This window comes from Oryzias latipes, chromosome 9, assembly GCF_053564925.1.
Source record: "Oryzias latipes strain Hd-rR chromosome 9, Olatipes_Hd-rR_3.1".
In the NCBI taxonomy this organism is placed as follows: Eukaryota; Metazoa; Chordata; class Actinopteri; order Beloniformes; family Adrianichthyidae; genus Oryzias; species Oryzias latipes.
Genome location: NC_136245.1, coordinates 33,814,613 through 33,836,414, shown reverse-complemented (window position 1 = coordinate 33,836,414; position 21,802 = coordinate 33,814,613). Strand labels below are relative to the sequence as shown.

At 43.5% G+C, this 21,802-nt stretch overlaps 2 protein-coding genes across 13 annotated transcripts; one reads left to right on the top strand and one right to left on the bottom strand.

The window, feature by feature from the left end:
- Positions 1-994: 994 nt before the first annotated feature.
- On the bottom strand, positions 995-6,416 carry LOC101158701 (flavin reductase (NADPH)). 9 transcript variants are annotated; one of them, XM_020705649.3, is made up of 5 exons: positions 6,277-6,416; positions 3,288-3,495; positions 2,807-3,008; positions 1,925-2,089; positions 995-1,857 (listed from the first exon to the last, which is right to left on the bottom strand). In XM_020705649.3, exons 2-5 carry the CDS (start codon positions 3,420-3,422, stop codon positions 1,700-1,702), a joined length of 660 nt encoding a protein of 219 aa, XP_020561308.1. In that variant the 5' UTR covers positions 3,423-3,495; positions 6,277-6,416; the 3' UTR covers positions 995-1,699. The 9 variants fall into 9 exon arrangements, with proteins under 9 accessions (XP_020561308.1, XP_004072096.1, XP_004072091.1 ...); XM_004072048.5 differs by having other exon boundaries at positions 3,288-3,441; positions 6,277-6,394; XM_004072043.5 differs by lacking the exon at positions 6,277-6,416 and adding an exon at positions 5,232-5,332.
- On the top strand, positions 6,244-20,420 carry LOC101171918 (serine/threonine-protein phosphatase with EF-hands 2-like). Of its 4 annotated transcripts, none has more exons than XM_078953329.1 (17): positions 6,244-6,400; positions 6,896-6,955; positions 8,441-8,568; positions 8,649-8,703; positions 8,788-8,963; positions 10,117-10,231; positions 10,716-10,762; positions 11,680-11,846; positions 11,949-11,985; positions 13,487-13,636; positions 13,707-14,045; positions 16,613-16,798; positions 16,882-17,024; positions 18,110-18,216; positions 18,547-18,713; positions 18,949-19,036; positions 19,800-20,420. In XM_078953329.1, exons 2-17 carry the CDS (start codon positions 6,904-6,906, stop codon positions 20,051-20,053), a joined length of 2,211 nt encoding a protein of 736 aa, XP_078809455.1. In that variant the 5' UTR covers positions 6,244-6,400; positions 6,896-6,903; the 3' UTR covers positions 20,054-20,420. The 4 variants fall into 4 exon arrangements, with proteins under 4 accessions (XP_078809455.1, XP_078809456.1, XP_078809457.1 ...); XM_078953330.1 differs by having other exon boundaries at positions 6,269-6,400; positions 6,835-6,955; XM_078953331.1 differs by lacking the exon at positions 6,896-6,955 and having other exon boundaries at positions 6,271-6,400.
- The last annotated feature ends 1,382 nt before the right edge of the window (positions 20,421-21,802 follow it).

Below are 21,802 nucleotides of genomic sequence, written 5' to 3'. Positions count from 1 at the left end.
GTCCGCGTGCAGAAAAAAAGGCTTTCCACAAACGATTCTGCTCAAAACGTCGCCGCCGCCTCCACACCAGACAAAAGCCTCACCGCTGCCGGGTCTGTCAAAATGCTTTTAGCTGAAGAGTCATCTGTGTGAGCACCACCCTGCAAAAGGCCTCTCCACATGGGAACCTGCTGATTTGAAAGATCAGATGAAGTTCTGCAGAGGATCCACAGGATTTAAGATCCAGGAGATCTTCAAACATTTTAATCTGTGGACCAGATCTGATCTGATCTGATCTGATCTGGTCCACATCACCTAAAAACTGATCAGGATGTGAGAACTTGGGACATCCGTCCTGATCTTCCATTGAGAAAACTGTTGTCCTCCTCGGTGGATGACAACGGCTGCTGCAGATTTCCTGACGTTGTGCCATCCCAGCCAACCAAGCAGGTGCATTATGGGATGCCCGAAAATCTTCTTTAACAAAATAATCTGATGAACTCCTAATAGGGTCAAGGCCGGACACGTGCAGCAATAACACCCTCCAAACTCGACTAATTTTACCTACACCTGGAACCTTTTACCTGTATTCGGTTCTATTAATGTTCACTTTCCTTTTTTCACATTTTGCATTTTTTTTTTTTTACAGGGTACTACTATTGTATGTATAAATTATTGGGGAGTCAAACAGCTTTTAAGCATTTCATTGCATTGATACTCCATCTGACAAACAAAGCTTCATCATTCATTCATTCATTCATGAGAAGAAGCTTTTATTATGAGGAAGGAGATCAAACTTTAAACAAAAATATTTAGAAAATGTCCGATTTAAATGGCAGCGCAGTTCCTTAAAAAGCTATGCATTTCACTGCATATTATACTATATATGTATGTGACAAATAACATTTAAATTGGAAAATAATTTAATCTAAAATTAGATTTTTTTAAGTCTAGCATCTAAAATGTCAGAGAGGAGTTCTTCAATAGTCCACAAACTGGCGCTGCAGCACAAAAATTGACTCATTTCAATTCAATTTTATTCATATCACCCAAAATCACAGCCACCTTCATCTCAATGGGCTTCGTATTTGGTAAGACTCACTTATCAAAATGATTTATTCAGAGACAAAGAAATGTGTTTGTTTGGTTTTTAAGTCTAGTTTTGCTTTCCCCCCCCTCTGATAATTATATAACTCATAACTCTTATGCTTTTATTATTTTGCGTGGACACATTCTACACGTCACAACATTCTTTTTTTCTCTTTAGGTGACCTCACAGAAAAACATCACAGAGGAGAAAATCAGTTTTAAATAACAGAACACTGCCCCCATGTGGACAGAAGCGTTTACTGCAACCACAGAGTACGATGGCACGTGCATGTTAAACAGTAAACAGAGTACATAAGGACATTTCAGCCTGTTAGGATCTAATAAATGTTTTTTTATCAAAAGAAAAAGGTACATTCATCAGAGTGTATAAGGCGTGTCGCTGTGTTTTTCAGCTTTGCAAGAATTTCACTTTAAAATTTGCGCTGATTTGTGTGGTTTTTACTTAAATGTATGTATTACTTTTGTTTAAACATGTATTTAAAAAAAATGTTATGCAGCAAAATATTGAAGTCAAAGGATTCTCACAAAACACCTGAAAATGTTGCTTTTTTCCACGCTGGTTCTGCAGGTTAGTAAAGTCCGATCTGATGGGGGTTTCTCCTTCATCGTTTCATTTGGTGGTGATGGCGACTCCCTTCTTCACCCAGGCGTTGCTGTTCAGCAGAGACAGCATGAAGCGCGCCACGTCTCCCCTCCCGACGGCACTGCGGGGGGGCTGGTTGTTGCTTTCGGGCACAAAGTATCCCTCGTGGGTCAGAAACTCCTGAGCTGCAGAGATGGATGTGATCAGAAACACCCTTCAAAGCTTTGAGAAGCTCCGCAGCCCCCCGCTCACCTGTAGCAGGCAGGTTCTTGAGGCCGGGAGGCCGGACCACGGTCCAGTTGATGTCCTGGGTCTTTGCCAGCGACTGCTCCATCTCGTACATGTTGCTGAGGACGCTTCTGATCATGGGCAGCAGGAGGAACCGGATCAGGTACGACGACTGGGTCCCAGAGTTTGCTGACCAACAGGATGCAGGTTTTAACATTTGGTTCGGGAGAATCGTCGCTCAAGCAGAAACTAAAGGACTCAAACTCAATGCTCTGGAATTGTGTGGATTTCCTCCTCAGAACCGGTTTGTCCTTCATCAAAGGGTTCGGTCTCGGTAGCAGCACAGTCGGCCGGTTTCGCTCGCCATGACTAAACTTCTGAGTGGTGTTTATTTAATTTTAAGCCTGAGTGTCTCCAGCATTTCAGAGGTTTGGTATTTTTCCACATGGACGACGACATCTAAGTCTACACGTGCTGCGAACCCGCAGGTAGAAGGGGGAGTGGTCTGTCGGTCCACTGAACAGGTAAGATACAGGAAGTATGAACCGGTGCATCTAAAAACATTTCTCACTTTTAAATTTGGAGAAGGTAAAAACTTGAGGAGCAAAAAGGAACATTTGTTTGCAGCTAGAGTTTTTTGGTTCCAACAGGAAACATCTGGAGGAATAAGAAGGAGGTGATCTCCACGTCACCTCCAGCTAATCCAATCCAAAACTCGTAGAAAATGCACTTTTTACTCGCCACTCTCGTCTTTCAGCGCATTTAGGAAGATTATCGTGACAAATGTGAAATACTTTGTGTTTTCTTTCTCGGGTTCCGTTTCTCCAAACACTTGAATCTCTTCAGGGGGAAAAAATGGGCGCCAAAAGCTGAGAGAGGAGAGTTGAGAACAGAGCCTTCACTTACGCTCCGTGTACCAGGAGGTCATGGCGATGAGGCGGCTGACACGGGCCTCTCGCATGGCGCTGACCACCGCGGCCATAGACATGGTGTAGCCCGTCACCCCGGAGAAGAAGGAGGCGGGGAAACCGAGGCAGGACATGACCACATCCTGGTCTTTGAAATGATCCTTGAGGCTTTCGGCGGCGAAAATATCCGCCTTCACCACCTAAAGGCCCGGAGATCATCCCACCAAAAACAAAAAAGTGAAACTGGAACTACTTTCAGCTGCGGATTAAGACACGGTTTGTGCTTTTTGTCGGATTTGAGCTTCTAATCTGTGAACAAGAGCAAATTAGTGCCTGAGGTTCGCTCATCAGTGGTTGGCGTTTGGTAAAACGTCGCCACATTTCCATCAGACGGTTCATAACACAGGAACACACGCAGGACGCCGTTCCACGGCCGCCGTGAGGAACAGCGCCCCACACCTTTGAACCTGCTTTATTACCTTCAGATTGTCATTGTGCACGGCGAGCTTGGCCGGGTTCCTGACGATGGCGGTGACGGTGTGACCTTGTTCCAGCGCCTGTTTGATCAGGAACTGTCCGGTCTGCCCGGTGGCTCCGAGCACGGCGATCTTCATCCTCAGGACTCAGGCAGAGCTGGAAGACGGAGCAGTGAGTCAGGCGGAGCGGCAGCAGCCGAACGTCCCCTCCCTGTTTTATAAGCATGAAAAAGGATCATTACGCTGCAATAAAAGGCCTTCTCTGTTCTTTGGCTTTTCTCACATGATACATTTTGTCCTTTCATATATACTTAAAAAACAAACATCGGATTTAAACTAAATAGATTAGTTTGGAGGCAAATGTGTCATAAAATGCAAATAAAGTTATTTTCATTTATTATATTTCATTACACTGGGGTTAAAAACTTTAAACTGAACATTTTTATGTCTGTTAAACATTTCTAACATTTGACTGAATGGAAAAATGCTGTCCAGTTTTCTAAAAGCAGCACCTAGTGGCTATTTTGGGGTATTGCAGCATTAGGTTCTTCCGGGTTGGTTTATAGTTTTTATTTTCTATTATCTATTTAACAGTCTGACTGTCAAAAAAAATTAGAAAAAGTCGCCCTGATCCACAACAACTAAAAGCAGCCGTTAAAACTCTTCATTTATTTTATAAACTTTTTTTTTTTTTTACATCAAACGGCCTCTGTCAACAATAAAGTAAACTTATAGTTACTACGAGCACATTTACAGCCGCATTTCTGGTATTACGCTGCTTTCACGGCCGTGTCAAGTGGACATTTGTACTCAAATTAATCGCATAAATGTCCGAACTGATAAAGACATTACTGAACTTTTATACGTGACCTCTTCGTCCTAACGTTACTCAACCTCAGACGCTCCCGAGGACCGCGGTCCGTCACTGACTCTTTGCGTGCGCGTTTACGTCATAGTTTACGGTACAGACGCCCAGCGAGCTGGAAAGAGAGAGCGCTGATATCACCCATGTCACGGTGACCCATCATCAAATAACATGGACTGTGCTCAGCTATTAAGAGCCCTATATTGTCAAGTAAAGATATTGACATTATAGTCTAATTCAGGCTCCATCATAGTTAGAGAATAACATGTGAAGCATCCAAAATACCACTTTTTTCAAAGGTGACGCAAAACTTTCACTGGGTTATTGTTAGTAATGATGTTCATGATCATCACAGCAAGTTTGAAGAAAAAATACTCTAACCATGTATTAACCTAATATGGAGGTTTAAACATGTTATACTCTATAAATGAGGAGGCCTGAATTGGCCAATAATGTCACTTTCTCTCATTTTCTTCAGTCATTTTTCTTCAAACTTGCTGTGATGTTAGTGAAAATCATTACTAACAATAATCCAGTCAAAGTTTTACATCACCTTAAATGAAGCAACTTTAGAAAGACCAGATGTTGCCCTTTTACGTGGAATTTCTTCATTTCTGTTTGATTCCATTCCATGTCATGCTCAACCACCCACAAAACACTTGTTAGTGTTAAATCTCACTTTTAGAATCTGTCTGATTGGTTATATTTCAGGCAAAACACGTCATTCTGGTAGTTTATTACGGAATAAACAGACACGCAATCTAAATGAATGTCCATCAAATGACAATATTTGGATTGCAATAGCTCTCATTGATTTCTGAGCACAGTCCATGTTATTTGATGATGGGTAACCGTGACATGGGTGATATCAGCGCTCTCTCTTTTTAGCTCGCTGGGCGTGTGTACCGTAAACTATGATGTAAACGCGCACGCAAAGAGTCAGTGCCGGCTAGCCAGACCGCGATTCCACAGATGTCGGCTCACTTGACCGCGGTTCCCGAAGGGAGACCCTCCCGCCATTTTTTTCATATTTCCAGACGGGATGAGCGATTCCCGCCTTTTATTCAAAACAAAAGACATACGTTAGCTAGCGGGTCTTCATGAAGAAAGCGAACAAGCAGCAAGCGCGCGCGACACACGCCGCCATTACTGTTTACACACCAGCAGAGAGGCGTTCAAGAGCAGCAGTGTTCGCGCGTTCACGGTCACTGTTGAATATTGAAACTCAACGATAACTTATATCTATAAAATAAAGTAACGACTCAAAACTGTGTGTTTTCTAAAGTAAAGCTAATTATGGAAACTTTGCTGACTAATGTTGCAAAATGTTGACTTTAACGGTGTTTTACTCGCTGCATGTCAGATTTAGGCTACATTCAAGAGCCTAAAAATGATGACGTCTTCTGTTACAGGTGTTGTCTATAGTTTACATCTGACTTTGCGATATACATAATGATATGACAGATATCTCATTGGAGTAGAGGTGGTCAAGGAGATGATCGTATAAGAAAAGTAGTAAAGAGTAGAAACAGACCTGATTCAGTGTCAGTAACAAAACTCTATCTTTTCTTTCCAATTTTTTATTTTTGTAGCTGCTATTACTTGCTGTCACCTCAAACAAACAAACAAACAAACAAACAAAAAGGTCAAATTAGCTTTAAAAGCCCAGAAGAAAACCGTTTTCTTCAGGGTTCATGATAATAATAATATTAGGAAATAAACATAATCTTGAACAATTAATGCAAAGAAAGTTTTACTTTTATTAAAACGTTTTCTTTCTAATTTCTGAAATGTTGCCTTTATTCATAGCCTCTTATTTTCGTGCAAGAAAATCAATTTGAGAAGAAATATTTATGCTTGGTAAACGATATCAGCAGAAACGCCGGCTTTGACCTGTTCAGACGATGTCCTCCAACAAGGAAAACAAACAGTGACCTCCTTCTTGCCACAATAAAGACGCCTCTAGTCTCATCAAGTCATTAGCTCAAATAATCCACTTGTGGCCGTGCGCTTTGATTATGTGACTGCACAGAAGGACCAAAGATTAAAGAGTCTTCAGATGAGTGCAGAGGAGCTGGACGCAGTCAGACCTGAGGCGGACCTGGATCAGGTGGCGGACATTCTCACCTGATCCTCCTGGCGGACTGCTGAAGGATGCGACGCAGCAGACGGCTGCTCAAAATCTCTGTGAAACTGCAAACAGACTGCATGTTTGCCTGGGAAGTGGTTTCTGGATGAGGAGGCTGTCCGTGTGAGTACACTGCAGATTCCAATTTCTCACCCTAGGTCTTCAGCTAAATGCCGTCAATCAAAGAAGGATTTCTGTATTCAGAGGACCCAGTCACTGATGATCCTAACAAAAAGCCAACGGTATCCTCATTTTAGTAAGATGAATCCATTAAAAGTAGATCTTCTGATCATGTTTTCATAAATCCAGCTTCAGGCTAAACCGTTTTATGTAAATTTTCATAGAATTCAGAAAAAAACAAACCAGTGCCACAAGGATTGGGGCTAATCATAGACGTTAGCAGCAAACCCGTCAGATAACAGGATTACACAGCTCCGACAGCAGCTGAGCCGTCAGCAGCATGAATGAAGAGTCTGCCTCACAATTGGAGCTTTGTGGGACGTGTGGCTGCAACAAGTCACGTTGGCTTCACATTTGACGCTGCAGTGTCTCAGCAGATACATGTCAAGTGGACGAACAACGGGGGCATTTTAGCCATCGGTTGGTTTCTTCCAACAGGAACAGTCATGGGATGTGGGGTCTCAAAGTCTAACCAGTTCCACAAACACTCCAGAAAAGGTAACACCTTCAAACGTCAGCGAAGCTTCATGAATCTGCTCCTTCTGCTGTCTCCACATTCCCAGCTTGACTTTGTTTTATTTACTTTTATTACTTTTGTCGTTGGGTCTGCCGCCTGCAGCGGTCACAAGTAAGTGAATTTCTGTTGTGTTGTTGTTGTTTAGCATTGGAAACTCGATTATTCTGCTAATTACCAAGAAGTGGCACCACAAACGTAAGAAAGACAACATAAACATGTCTCCAAAATCCAAATAAAGGATGACGTCAAAGTTTAGATGAAAGTTCACGTCTCTTCTGAGCAGCTGAAGCAGCATTGGAAACTCCCTCATAGGCTTATTAAGCAGCTCTCATGATGAAACACGGTGGTGGAAGCACAGTGATATGGTGATCTGGGGAATTTTTGGTTTGTTCTTATTGTTGCCCGTTTTCATTGTTGGTATTTTCACTTTTTTAAAATGATAAATTTGGGTTTTTGTGAAGTTTTGATGTAAAAATACAAAGAAGTTTTCTCTCTTCGGTTGAGGAGGAGCCAGAGTGAACCCCCCCCCCCCCCCCCCCCCGACGTCCCTGCTGGCTCCAAGAAAAATCCCATCCAAAATCCCAGCCAAAATCCCATCCACTTCAATAGAAAATAGCCATCTATAACTCAGTCAGAAGAACCGTTCTGACTCTGATACATTTTTTAACATGTTCCTGATAATCCTCATGTCCAACTCAGTCCAGTTCTCTGATACAGTCAATCGAAGGAAGTGACCCTCTTAGGGTTTTTGATCTCAGTCCTGTGGAGTAGCTGAAGTCATGTTTCTAGTTTTATTCACTTACATTTTAGATGAGATGGAATAATCTGGCAACATCTCACTGAAGAAAAATACAAATGTTTGTAAAAAAAAATTTACATGGTTGTTTTCATAGAAATGTACTTTCTTTGGTAACATAAGGTTAATGTTTGATTTCCTAACCATAATCTGTAGTAAATTGAATCGTTTAGTTCAAAAGGGGCCAAGATTTTTCAAAATGTAGATAGTATATATTCTATGGCCTTCAAGGGAAAAGCTATTTGATTCTGTGCAAACAAGTCCCAAGTCCGTTGTCATGTATTGACTATGCTTGACATTTTGAGTGCATAATTCCTGGACTTGGGCCTCTCTTGCATGGGTTTAGCTTTATCCCATAGATGGCAGCACTAGTTATCCAATATTTCAGCGCCCCTGTTTAATTCAAGAAGGGCCAAAGTCCAGAGACTTTAGTTTGCTAGTCCTCTGAAATGATAAAAGGGAGGTGCTTCATATTCTAGCATTTGTAAGATATGAACTGGAGCTAAATCTGGGTAAAGTATGAATCTTTTGGTGTAGCCTCCCTTTAAGCTATGCAGTTAAAATCAGTTCCTGGAAAAACAAACCTCTTGGACTTGGGCCCCTCTTGAACTAACCGATTCAATTATCTGAGGACAGACAATCACCACAAACTCAGATCTTTCCCCCTCAGCCATCAGAGCTGCCGTCCTGATCCAGCGATGGTACCGGCAGTACGTGGCCCGCACAGAGATGAGGCGCCGATACACCTGGAACATCTTCCAGTCCATCGAGTACTCTGGAGAGCAGGCTCAGATCAAGGTGTGTGTGGGGGGGGGGGTGCAGTCTGCTCTGATGGTCCAGAAGCTCCAGCTTCACCTATGGACCTGTGCTTTTTGCAGCTTTACAATTTCCTCGGCTACCTCATGGACAACTTCACACCATCCAGCAGTGAAAGTAAGGCCTCCGCTCCGCTCCAGAGCGTCTCTTCACGCTGCCTAAAGAAACGTTTGAGTTGAAAAACATGTGTTTCACTTCCAGGGAATTTGATCTCACACATCTTCAGAGAGAACGACATTTGCCGTGACGCAGAGTGGGAGAGGTACTTCTGCTACAAGAACATCGAGGTTCCTGAGGTCTACTCGGGGCCCCACCTCACCTTTCCTCTCACGCTGGAACAGGCCATCGGCCTCCTGGATGCCTTCAGGAACAAGAAGGCAGGTTCACAAGAATCGGGAGAAGGCTTTATGACAGTTTCAAAGTAAAACCCTCACAACCCAAAGCAAAAAAACCCCCACAGTTAAACTCGAAATGCAAAATGAAGCCCACATCATGATGCAACCAAAGTAGGGCTTCAGTCCCAGCTGTTTACTGGCGATAAATGTAAAAACCGGTACGGGCCACGCACAGAATATCAGGCTGGTAGACCGCTCTGTGAACCCATGGAGCAGAAATGTCGCACACGTTTTTTTTCTACGCTCGTGCTTCGGGCGACAGGTCGTCACACGAGGAGCGTAAGGAGTCCGTTAGTGCTGTTCACGCTCTTTGCTGCGGCCTGACTGTTAGAAATGTGTGGACGTCCTACGGCCACTTACAGATCACGTGCACACCCCGTGGGTGCAGCATTGTGTGCGCGGTCAGTAAGGAGGACGCCGTACGACAGCATCGCCCGTAAGTCACAGCGGCGTGGAACTTCTATTATCCTTACGAATACTTTATGATACACTAACCACACGCACGTCAACGGTACGTTCCACTTTCACGTTGTCCCTTGACACAGACACACCTGAGCCGCTCCTCTCTACGATCCTCCACGGACCCGGACAACCCCAAAAACCCGTACGGGGGGGTTGACCCGTACAGGTTTATGTGACTCAGACTTTATTTGCACAGTTATCAGTAATCAAAGATCCCCTCAAAAGCGGCCATGTTTGGTCTTAATCTGTGATCATTGCGGCTCAGTTTTTGGTGCATCAACAGCCGACAGGACTCGTCACACGGCACGAGTGCTGTGCTATAAACTGGGCTTTTTTGGATGATCCTGGACCAAATGTGGATCGAGAAAAGTGAAAGGTCTGGGTCATGCTGGGGTCAAACCTTCCAGACTGTCTGTGGAAACATGAAGAGACTGAGATCTACAGAAAAATGTAGAAAAATAAAAACGTGACATAGATGAGAAGCCGGCAATTAAAAAAAAGCCACAAAAAAGAATCGTGGGACATGTCCACTGTGTCTGTACAGATGTGAATGGGATTCAACTGATTTTGTGAGTTCTGTCCATTGAAAATGAGCAGCAGGTCAACACGCCGCTTGGCTGCAGAGTGGCTCCGCCTCCTGACCCCCTCGGCTAACCACTCTCTGTCTCAGCAGCAGCTGCACTCGCGCTACGTCCTGCAGCTGCTCCTGGAGACCTGGAGGCTGCTGCGCATGCTGCCCAACATCAACCGCATCTCCACCTGCCACAGCAAAGAGGTCACCATCTGCGGTGAGACCAGCCGCACCAGACGCTCACTTCCTCTGACTTTCACAATAAAGGACAGGAAATTCAGGCAAAACTGGATTAAAAAAACAGACATTTTCAATTAAAGTTGCATTGAAATGTAAAAACTGAACAGATATTTCAATTGTGTAAAAGTAGGAAAAGTTTCAGAAAAGTCCTGACAGGAAGTACTTTAGGTGAAAAAAAGACATTCCAGGATTTCTGCCTCCATTGAAATAAATGGGGAATCCTTGGTGCAGAAGCTCGCTGGTTCGATACCCGGCTCTGGCATTTTACACAAACATCTTTTTTGTTATTGGGCTGTTTTCACTTTATTTATGGTCAACTTTGATCACTTCTATTTTTTGTTTATGTTATTTTTGCCAATTATTGTCCTTTAAGATTCATTCTCATTCAGCAATATTACATTCAACCCTACGTTTTCTTCTGGAAATGCAGCTCCTTCTAGTTATCTTTATTTTCTTGACAGGAGACTTGCATGGACAGCTGGAGGACCTCCTGCTGATTTTCTACAAGGTTGGATCTTTAATTTTCCAGATTTTTTAGTTTCTTAGCTTTAGATTTTTATAAACAACAACCCTCTGAGAAAATTGCTGACCTTTTTCTGTAGAAATTGGGTTTGAAAGAAATAAACGGCTGTTTTATGAAATAATTTTTGCAGGTTCGAGGGAGGTAGGCACTGAGCAGAAACAAATGACTCAAAGACTGCAAGCTAGAATAAAATGTGTCTTTTTATTCCCCGCTTCAAAACAGTCACACAACATAACACAGGAGTTTAAGCCATGCAGTTTCAACAGAAAACATTTCATCTGCCCCTACCGTGACACACGGACTGGAGAGCCAACAGTCCCGATAGAGTGGCTTGAAACAAAACTCCGGCTGGGCGTTCGTACGTAACCCACAGCAGACTCTGAATAAAGTTGGGCTTCCTTATCTTTTATATTCTTTGATGAGCGTGAGGAAAAGGAGGGCCGGTCCCTTCCCGCAGGCTCACCCTTTACGTAGACTCATCCTATACCATCATAAACATGTCAGAATATCTTCTACAGAGCACTCCTTTTACGGGTCAGTAACATAACAGGATAGGATAAAATTCTAAACATTGTCAGGATATGCTCTACAGAGTCCTCCCTTAACAGGATAAAACTTTATATTAAACATTCCTTTTGGGGGTCAGTCATAGAAACATCATAAACATATCAAGACATTCTCCTTTTTTGGTTATTAGCAACATAGAACCTTATATAAGAGTACATAAGAGTTTACATAAGTATTCCTTTTTTGGATGGTCAGCCACAGAACATTATCTTTAATGCAGGGCAGAAGGCTCCCCCCCCTGCCTACAGTGCATTGTCCATCTCAACGGCTTAAATAGAATAAAAAAGGTAGATGTTTAAGTCAATAAGTCTGTATCGTTTTTGTTTGTCACCCAGAACGGGATGCCCTCCCTGGAAAAGCCTTACGTGTTTAATGGAGACTTTGTGGACCGAGGAAAAGACTCCATCGAGATCCTCCTCATCCTCTTCTCCTTCCTGCTCATTTATCCCAGTGACGTCTACCTCAACAGGGGAAACCACGAGGACCACATCATCAACCTGAGGTGAAATAACAAACGCCACGTGTTGTCATCCATGGAGTCCAGAACCCAAACTCCTCGGGTGTCATTCAGTCTTTGTTTTCTCTTCTCCCTCTGCTGTTTCAGATACGGCTTCACCAAGGAGGTTTTGACCAAATACCGGGTAGGTCTACCCTCCTCCATCACACCCCACTCATGTGCTGTTACAGAGCCTCGTCACAGATGATCAAACTGCCAACAATGTGATCAGGGACATTGATGCAACCCACACAATGCTGCTCAGACCTTATGCCAACTAAGAGGATTTGAGGTCATTAAAGTAGATCAGTGCTGGGCATCTGCCTCCTGACGGGTCACAGGAGTCGCTCCAAACGCCGGGGAGTTTCACTTCCTCTTTGAGTCAGACTGAACACTTTAATATGTTGAAAAGTGAACATAAGAATTGAAAGTTATTGGATTTAATCACCAATTCTGTGTTTTTCCAACCACACAACAAAGAGGTATTTCCATTTTCTGTCATTTTATTTATCTTTTTTTGTGGCTGCTGTTATTTGCTGCTTCCCGAAAGGAACAAATTCAGTGTTCCTTGAGCTCGCCAGGGTCTGCATTTTTGGGTAAAATCTGTACCTACAAGAGTGGGTGGAGACATCTGCCCCTCCTTCTGTCATGGTATCGCAGGACGACCCAGACGCAGGGAAAACCAGGAAAACTTTTAGGGAAAACTCACAATTTAGTCACAAAAAGCGCAGACAGAAACACCCCAAAAAAAGTGGAAAACAAGCAAAAGGGCTGCACGGTCGTCAAGGCAACCTTAGCCTAAAATTATCTGAAAACTCAAACAGAGACACTAAAGAACTACTCAAACTAATCAAACGGTAGGATGGTCCAGGTGGTCCACAGGAAGCTGTGGCCATTCCACGGAGAACCACAGGAGAACGTGGGGTGAACTTCAGGAGAACCCACAGAGAACAGGAGATGAGGACAACAAATCAAATCAAAGCAAAGCTAAGCAAAGGACAGCAAAACATCAAATCACAACTCAACAAAACACAGAATCAAACCAAAACATAAAATAAGATAAAATCAAAGTTAAAAAAAAACAAATCAAAGCAAAACATCAAATCAAACCATTAAATTGAATTAAATCAAATCAAAGTAAAAAAAAATCAAATCAAACCATTAAATTAAATTAAATAAAAGTAAAAAAAAATCAAAGCAGAGCAAAATATCAGATCAAAACATTAAATTAAGCCAAATCAAAGCAAAAAATCAAATAAAATCAAAACATCAAAACATTAAATCAAATCAAGCAAAACTTTATTCATTACTATTAATAAAATAAAGAACAGCTTTAAATAAAATCAATGTATAAATATGTATACTTTATATAAACCCATGTGGAAACCTGGCTTGATGCTGACGTGAGGAAATAATATTTTGAGAATCGGTCCACACCAGTGATCGACCCAGTCATGAATCAGATGAAATCAGCACGGGACACCCCCTGATCAAAGCAAATAGCCCGACCCGGGAGGGTCCACTGCAATGACCCTGTTCCACCAGAAGAGTTGGTTTCTGTCTGGAGGAACCTTCTGAGGGAAACAAAACACAAAAAGTAAAAGGAGAGATTAATAATTCAAGGTTTATTTTGCTCTTCCTCTCAGGTTCATGGAAAACGGATCCTCAAGCTGCTCCAGAAGATTTTCAGCTGGTTGCCGTTGGCGACCGTCATCGACCAGAAGGTGCTGGTCCTCCACGGAGGCATCTCAGACACCACTGACCTCGCCGTCCTGGCGAAACTGGACAGGCACAGCGTAAGAGAGCTGAAAGGAGGACCAACGTTTGACCTCTGACAGTCCACTTTGACCTTTACTTCTGTTTCAGTACGTCTCCGCCCTGAGGCCTCCCAAGAAGAGGAACCAGAGTCTGTCCGGGCTCTCCATGGACATGGACATCGGGGACGAGGGCTGGGGCACCAGCAGGGTCTTCAAGCGTCGGGCTTCACTGGCATATTCCAAGTCTCTGGGAACCCGGAACTGCTTTCAGAACCGCTCGCTGCAGGACTTTTCTGGACGCCTCCGAATGAACATGGACAACGAGCTGGAGATCCCCAGCAGGAAACAGTCCGTGTTCCTGTCAGACGAAGGCGGGTCAGAAAAAGAGGCGCTGAACGTTTCCACGGACTCTGTCAGGAGTGACAACTCCAACGAGGAGTGGAGACAGGTGAGCGGTTGCTGTTCCCACAGGCAGGAAGGAAATCCTTCAGGACGTTTGAATGAGCGAAGCCAGAAATCAGACGGGGTTCCTGAAAGTACCAGGGCAAAAAAACTCAGCAAACTCTGACAGCATGTATAAACGAGAAGTTTATACAAAAAATAATAATGATAATATAAACTGAAAGGAGGATTTTTAAACCTTTATTGAACTTTAAGAAATGGAGAAACCAAAAATTCCTCTAACATTTTACAAACATTATTGTTTGGATATTTGTAATAGTAAAAACAGTTAGATTCAGAAAATAAAACAGATTTCATGTCAAATGAGTGTGACGTCATCCATAGAAAATGGTTTATCCCGGCTCCAACCAAATAAAGCCAATTCGGTCGCTGTTTTTTCAACTATGGATGCCGCCATGTTGGAACCACACGTGGCCAGTGAGCAGGGATTTAAGCAGTTTCTATGGCAACCACTCTCACCAATCAGGAGTGAGCTTGTTGGAAGGCCACGCCCCTACCACTTGAAAGAGGGCTACACCAAATCTGTAGATCGAAGGTTTTGGAGGTGGGGGGCCAGAAGGCTCCTCCCACTTTTATAGAGGCACCTGATTGGTCAGTTTATAACTTGAATAACATGAACTACAGAAAAAGTATCCTAAAAAAAAAGATTATCAAGATGTTAAAAAAAGGTTTCAGAGCAAGAATAGTTCTTCTGACCAATCTTGTTCTTTTCATTTTGTTAATTATTTCTGAAAAAACAAAAACCTTTGAGTGAAACGTGATTTAAGTTAATGTATTTTGAAAACTTCCACCTTTGATCATCTGGTTCTTCAGCCGCAGACACTAAAACATCTCTGGAATTGTGGGAATCTGCCCTGAAGCTCCAGGCTGGAGCTTGTCAACATCTAAATCCCGTTGAGTCCTGAGATGCTTACATGTGTCATGGCGTAAAGGACGGCTCAGTCAGAAGTTGTGAGCTTGGACGTGCTTCAGTCACAGGTCTGAACCCTCTTCTCTGAGGACGGGCCGCCCGCGTCTGCTGTAATCACTCATGGCCTTAATCTCTTTGCCGCCTCCAAGCTGCTTTTGGAGAACGCCATCAGCGGAACGCCACAACAACGGCAAACATCCACGGCCGCTCACGTCACACGACGATGATGAGGATGTGTGGCAGATGAAGATTAAATCTAGAAGAATTTCTTCACGTTTGTGTGGAATTTTCTGGATATTTTTCCTCATGAGAAACTGGATTTATCTGTTTTCAGGATTTTACTCCAACAGGAAAGACAGATTTAGTTTAGTTAGAAAAATGAAAAACAAAACAAAAAACACTTCCTGATATTTATGACACTAAACTGGTGGATCTGACTCGATTACTTTTACACTATTTTCGTTTTCAAGCTGCAAGAAACTTAAAATACACAAAAGAAAAAGTAATCAATATAAAAAGTAACACACACATAAAAACACTCACAAACACACAGAAACACACACACACACACACACATAAAAACACTCACACACACAGAAACACACACTCACCAACACACAAAAACACACAAACACACACAGCAACTCACACTTACCAACACACACACAAAAAAACTCACACTCACCAAAACACACACTCACCAACACACAAAAACACACTCACAAACACACACAGCAACATATTAACAACTACATTTAGCAACAAATATTCATGTTTTCTTTGTATGATTCTGACAAGCGCGTAAATACTTGCTCTCTTCTTCTGAGTGAAAAGCGACTTTAAGAAGCGTAAAGTTGCGCAGCGCCACCTTGTGTACAGGAGTATTTCTGTTTACATTAAGCGCCATCTAATGTCAGGGAAGGAAATTGCATGTTTGCTCGGCTCATCGTCAGCGAAAACCGCCTGGGTGTGAACACAAAAAACGTGGCGAAAAACGCTGGCGAATAACGCCTGGCGAATATTCGTCCCGGTGTGTACGGGCCTTCACACTTACCAACACACACACAAAAAAACTCACACTCACCAACACACAAAGCAACTTCACATACCAACACACACACAAACTCACACGTTCACACACTGATAGCGCCAACCTATAACTTGAAGAAGTCATGTGACGTTTAATGCCTTGCCCAAAGACACTTTGGCACAAAAGGCAGGAATCAAACCTCCAATCCTCAGATCAGAGGTCAACCACTCTACGTCTGCACCACCTGTGTTTGTGTATATGAGTGTCTATATGCGTTGTGTGTGTGTGTGTGTTGGTGAGTGTGTGTTGGTGAGTGTAAGTTGCTATGTGTGTGTGTTTGTGTGTGTGTGTGTGGATGCGCTCTGGGCCTTCAAACAAGGTAGAAGAGTGCTACAAACCATTTAGCAGATACACACAGACACAACACAAATACACACGTGTCTTTGAATGATATGAGTAAATAACTACCACATATGGGGGGGGGGGGGGGGGTGTGACTTATACGACTTTTTCGTATTTATTTTGCATTTTTTTGTGACTTGTAGTCAAAACTTGAACTGCAGAGGATATACATAAATCTAAAGGGAACGTCCTCACCGTGGTTTGTCACCAGATCTTGGACCTGCTGTGGAGCGACCCCATGACCCAAAACGGCTGCAAACCCAACGAGGTGCGGGGCGGGGGCTGCTACTGGGGGCCTGACATCACCGAGGACTTCCTGAACAGACACAACATGCAGCTCATCATCCGCTCCCACGAGTGCAAGCAGGAGGGTTACGAATTCTGCCACAACCGCAGGGTCAGTGACCCCCCCGGGAGACGTTTGGGGGGAGGGGTTTCCTTTGCACTCGCTGCATCACTGTTCTCTCCTCTCCGCTGTAGGTCCTCACTCTATTCTCTGCCTCCAACTACTACGACGTGGGGAGCAACCGGGGGGCCTACGTCAAGATGGGTCCGGACCTGGAGCCTTACGTGATTCAGTACCAGGCCAGCAGCATGACCAGGGAGCTCACCGCCAAACAAAGGTGGGGGTCCCCAACCGCGGTGCGCAGCGTTCCCCTGAAAGTGCAGTGGCGGTTTCACACAGACTTAGTTGTTTTTTTTTTACAAGCGCTGAGCTGCCACCCCCCCCCCCCCTTTTAAGTTTTCCGCCCCGGGCAATTGCCCGTATGGCCCGGGCCTAAAACAGCTACTTACTCCACGCCCAAATGCCCTATCGGGTCAACAATGAGGGTGGCCCGCACTCAACAGCAGGGGTGTTAAATAGATTAATTGAATCCAAAAGTTTTGCACGGAAAGGCAACAAAATCGGACTCAATCTTCCCAGTTTCAGCTCAGGTAGCTCCAGAACGGTGACTGTGTACGAGAACTGGGCTGAGTGACTCCTCCCACCTGGCGTTCCAAACAGGAAGTGGCTCCAAAAAGCCAAAATCTCACACACCCCTAAAAACATAAACAATTGTTAACATAAACAGCCTGTGGGATTTTGGGGGTACTTCCTGTTTGGAATGCCAGGGAGGAGGGGTCACACAGTCCAGCTCTCAGATACAGTCGATGGTTCCGAATCATCAGCCAGAAAACGCACAAACAGCTGTAGAATGGCCTGAAATTTACTCAGGAAAACTCAGAACTCAGAAAACTGAAACTTTGGTCATTTTTTAAAATTGTCGACTCTTACTTTGAAATAAAAGCGTGAAATAGGAATCAAGAATCCCATTTAAACATGTTAAATTTGACATGACAGAGCCAGGAAGAACAAACAAATGCAGATATTTTCAGACAGCATTGCCTGTTCTTTTGAAAAATGTTCTAGGAACTTCTAGAGTGTGGCTCTGCATTCAGGAGGGAATAAAATCTCTTTTGTTTGCTGGCTGGAGGACGGCTTTTATCTGATATGAACAATCCTCATCTCTGAAGTGAATCAGAAAACTTTTTAGAGATTTTGAAAACAGATCCACAGCAGAACAGTGCATGTTTGGTCTTTAAGCCCCATAATGATGGCACACACTTTATCTAAGAGCTGAAGCGCTGATAATGACGCAGCCGTCTTAAACCCGGCGCTGAACGTCACCAAACCAACGTTTTCTAACCTGCTGTTTTTTTTGTCCAGCATCGGGCGCACGGAGCGCTCCGCCCTCAAAGTCCTGCGGGAGCAGCTGTTTGCGCACAAATCTGACCTCATCTGTGCCTTCAGGGGGTTCGACACGGAGAACGCAGGTGGGTGGAGCCTGGAAATGGGTGGAGCTTTGGTCAGGTCAGACGGCTCCTGTTCTTCCCTTCCCTTTTCTCTCTGGGAGCACTTTGTTCTCAGGACATCTGAGAACAAAGTTCATGAAAGCATCTCAGAGTTTCACCGAAATGCCAGCTGGCTCCTCTTTGTTTGGTTTTGGGTGCAGCAGATCTGCTGTCCCACAAAGGAAAGAAAATCTCCCTTTAGAGAATTTGTTCTGATGCCCAGAAGAAAGGTTTTGTTCTTTATTGGAACCACGCAGAGTTCTTTTCTTCCCGTCCATGTGCAGAAGAACAGAACCTCTTCCTGTTCTGCAGGGTTGGTGTCCCTCAGCGACTGGGCCTGCGCCGTGGAGAGCGTCATGCATCTCAACCTGCCCTGGAGGATGCTCCGCTGCCAGCTGGTCACCTGCAAGGGCAGCGACGGCATGATCGACTACAACGCCTGGTTCCACGAGCTCGCCATCAAGGGGCCGAACACAGACGTAAGAAGCGGCGGGGGTCGGGGTCGATGGCCGTGATGGAGGACACGCCGTCGTGTGTTCCATGTTCAGAGGTTCTCCTCGGGTTTGGTGGAAGGAGGAGGAGAAAATATCAGTTCAGACTGAAACAGTCCTGCACATGTAAAAAAAACCAACAAAACAAATATTACAATTCATTTATGAAAAGAAACTGAATCGTGGCCGTCCGTCAGGAGTCTCTCCTTTCTCTGTCTTGCAGCATATTGAGCAGACGCTGCTGGAAACGCTGTACCGCCACCGCTCCACGCTGGAGACCATCTTCAGGATCGTAGACACAGACAACTCAGGTACAAGGGCCGCTGGTGGAAGGAAAAGCTGCAGCAGGTGGAGGGTTAACATTATCGCCTCACAGCAGGAAAGGGTGTGGTTCAAATCCCGGCTGTGTGGAGTTTGCATGCATGGCAGGCTGCATAGGTTCATTGAGGTCTCTAACTAAATCAGGGGTCCCTAAATCAGGCCTCGAGGGCCGGTGTCCTGCTGGCTTTCCAGAAACCCTGCCTTACTTGCTGCTGATTACCTGGATCAGGTGTGTTTAGCCAATAAGGAGCTTCAATGGCAGGTTGGTTGAAAAACATGTTGGACACCGGCCCTTGAGGCCTGGACTTGGGGTCTAAATGATACCTAGAGGTGTGCATGTGAGTGTGTGGCCCTACATTCAGGGTGTGTCCCACCTTCACCAGCAGTAGCTAGGATAGGCTCCAGCAACCCCTTGACCCCGAAAGGGATTCTGAAAACAGACGGATGGATTTCAGAGGTGTTTGTGGAGCAGTAACCCCTCCAGGGTCCATCCTACCTTCTCCCTGGTAGGTTTCAGAATCCTCCTCCCACTTTGGGTAGAAGGAAGAGGCGTTAAATACCGGAGCCGGCTCTGAACGAGGCATATGGCACAGAGGAGGCGTGAGGAGTCTGCCGTTTCCTGAGCTCAGCCTTTAAGCCACCTCCAGCGTGTGAACGGCGCCGTGGCCTCCTGAGTTCCAGATGAGGATTAACCCACTGATCTACTGCCACGCCCCCAGCTGCAGTCAACACACGCTCCTCTTCATCCTCCAGGTTTCATCTCCATGGAGGACTTCCGGCAGACCTGGAAGCTGCTGAGCGTCTACCTGAAGATGGAGATCACGGATGAGGCCATCTCTGACCTGGCGGTCACCATAGACAGCAACCAAGACGGCAGCATCGACATCGACGAGTTCATGGAGGCCTTCCGGCTGACGGACAAGAAGAGCCGCCTGGAGAGGGGGCGGAGCATGTTCATGGGCACGGCCACCGACCTCACCAAACTGGACGAAGATCCCAACATCTGAAAGGAGGGAACAGGTGGGGCCGACGGCAGCCGGGTGCGGGCGAGCTGTCACGGTGATGCAAACGGCGACGCGGGATGCTGCGCGGATCACAAAGGATTATGGGAAGGAGTCTGTGGACAGAGAAAGTGTGGAAAAAACACTTGAAAGACTTTTTTTATTTAGAGAAGAGAAAAAGTCCTCATGCAGGCTTTGAAAATGTGGGATGTTTTCGCACCAAAATCTGCCACGCACAAAAAAAACCAAGCTGTTTGTGAGGAAACTTTTAGCCTGCGGGTGACAATTTCTCTCAAATGTTTTCTTCTCGTCAAGCACTGACCAAATGTCAGGGTTGACCTAGTTTTAATAAATACACAATAGTTCAGAGAAACTCTAAATGTAATCCTTTTTTTTTAAGACTAACCTAATAATTTCTATTATCACAATTAACAGAGTACGGTCATGAAGTGTTTCACCAAAAAAAGTATTTTTTAAAACCCAAATGTGTTTTTTTATTTTTATGTTTTTGCTGTCAAAAAGAAACATTAAAAGAAACTTTGTGCACAAGTTTGCACAAAATAATGAAGACATTTAGTTTCACGTTTGACATGTCGGTCTTAAATATATACATACATATATATATATATATATATATATATATATATATATATATATATATGTATGTATATATATATATATATATGTATGTATATATATATATATATGTATGTATATATATATATATATATATGTATGTATATATATATATATATATATGTATGTATATATATATATATATGTATGTATATATATATGTATGTATATATATATATATATATATATATATATATATATGTATGTATATATATATATATATATATATATATATATATATATGTATATATATATATGTATATATATATATACATATATATATATATATATATGTATATATATATATGTATATATATATGTATGGCACTCGCCATTTTCTAGAATCTAGTGCCCTGGAATTTTCCCAGAAGTCCCTACGACAAACCACCGTGCATTGATGCTCGCTAGATTGGCAAATATAGACCACAATGCATTGCGTTTGAACAACTTTTGCGACCAGAAATGTATTTAAATCTGTTTTTTTTAATCATCAGAACACGGTAGATTCATAAATATATTGTAAAACGCTCCCTCTGTGAAATCGATAACATCATATTGACTGTTTACTAAATCACAGTAGTGAGCGTGGCATCGGATTGCTTTTAAAATCCAGGGCACTAACATGGAGCCGCACTTTATAGATTTTAGTGGTCAGGGGTGAGAATTCAGACACCGCCTATACGTCTCAGAAAAGCCTCACAAGCAGAAACATCGAGTCAGGAAATCAAATTCTGCATGCTATTGAGGTTTACTTATTAAACTGCAAAAATTAAAATAACTTTTTAGAATGTTATATTGACAGAGTTTTAGGGGCAGTTTACAAGCAATTTTTTTTAAATTACGACTTTAAAGTCCTAAATTTACGTGAAAAAAAGTCCTAACTATTTAATTACGGGGATAAAGATGTAAATTTACGACTTTAAAACATGTAAATTCACAAGAAAAAAGACAGAACCTGACGAGAAAAATCCCAGAAGTTGTCTGTTTATCGCAGCCGTCCTCGAAGGTAAAAGACGTGGAGCGTTTAAGAAGTTTTATTTTTGGAAATGTTTCAAAAACAAAGAAATTCTGAATTCTGATTCTTGTTAGTTTAGCCGGCTTTCCATGTTTCAGTGTAAG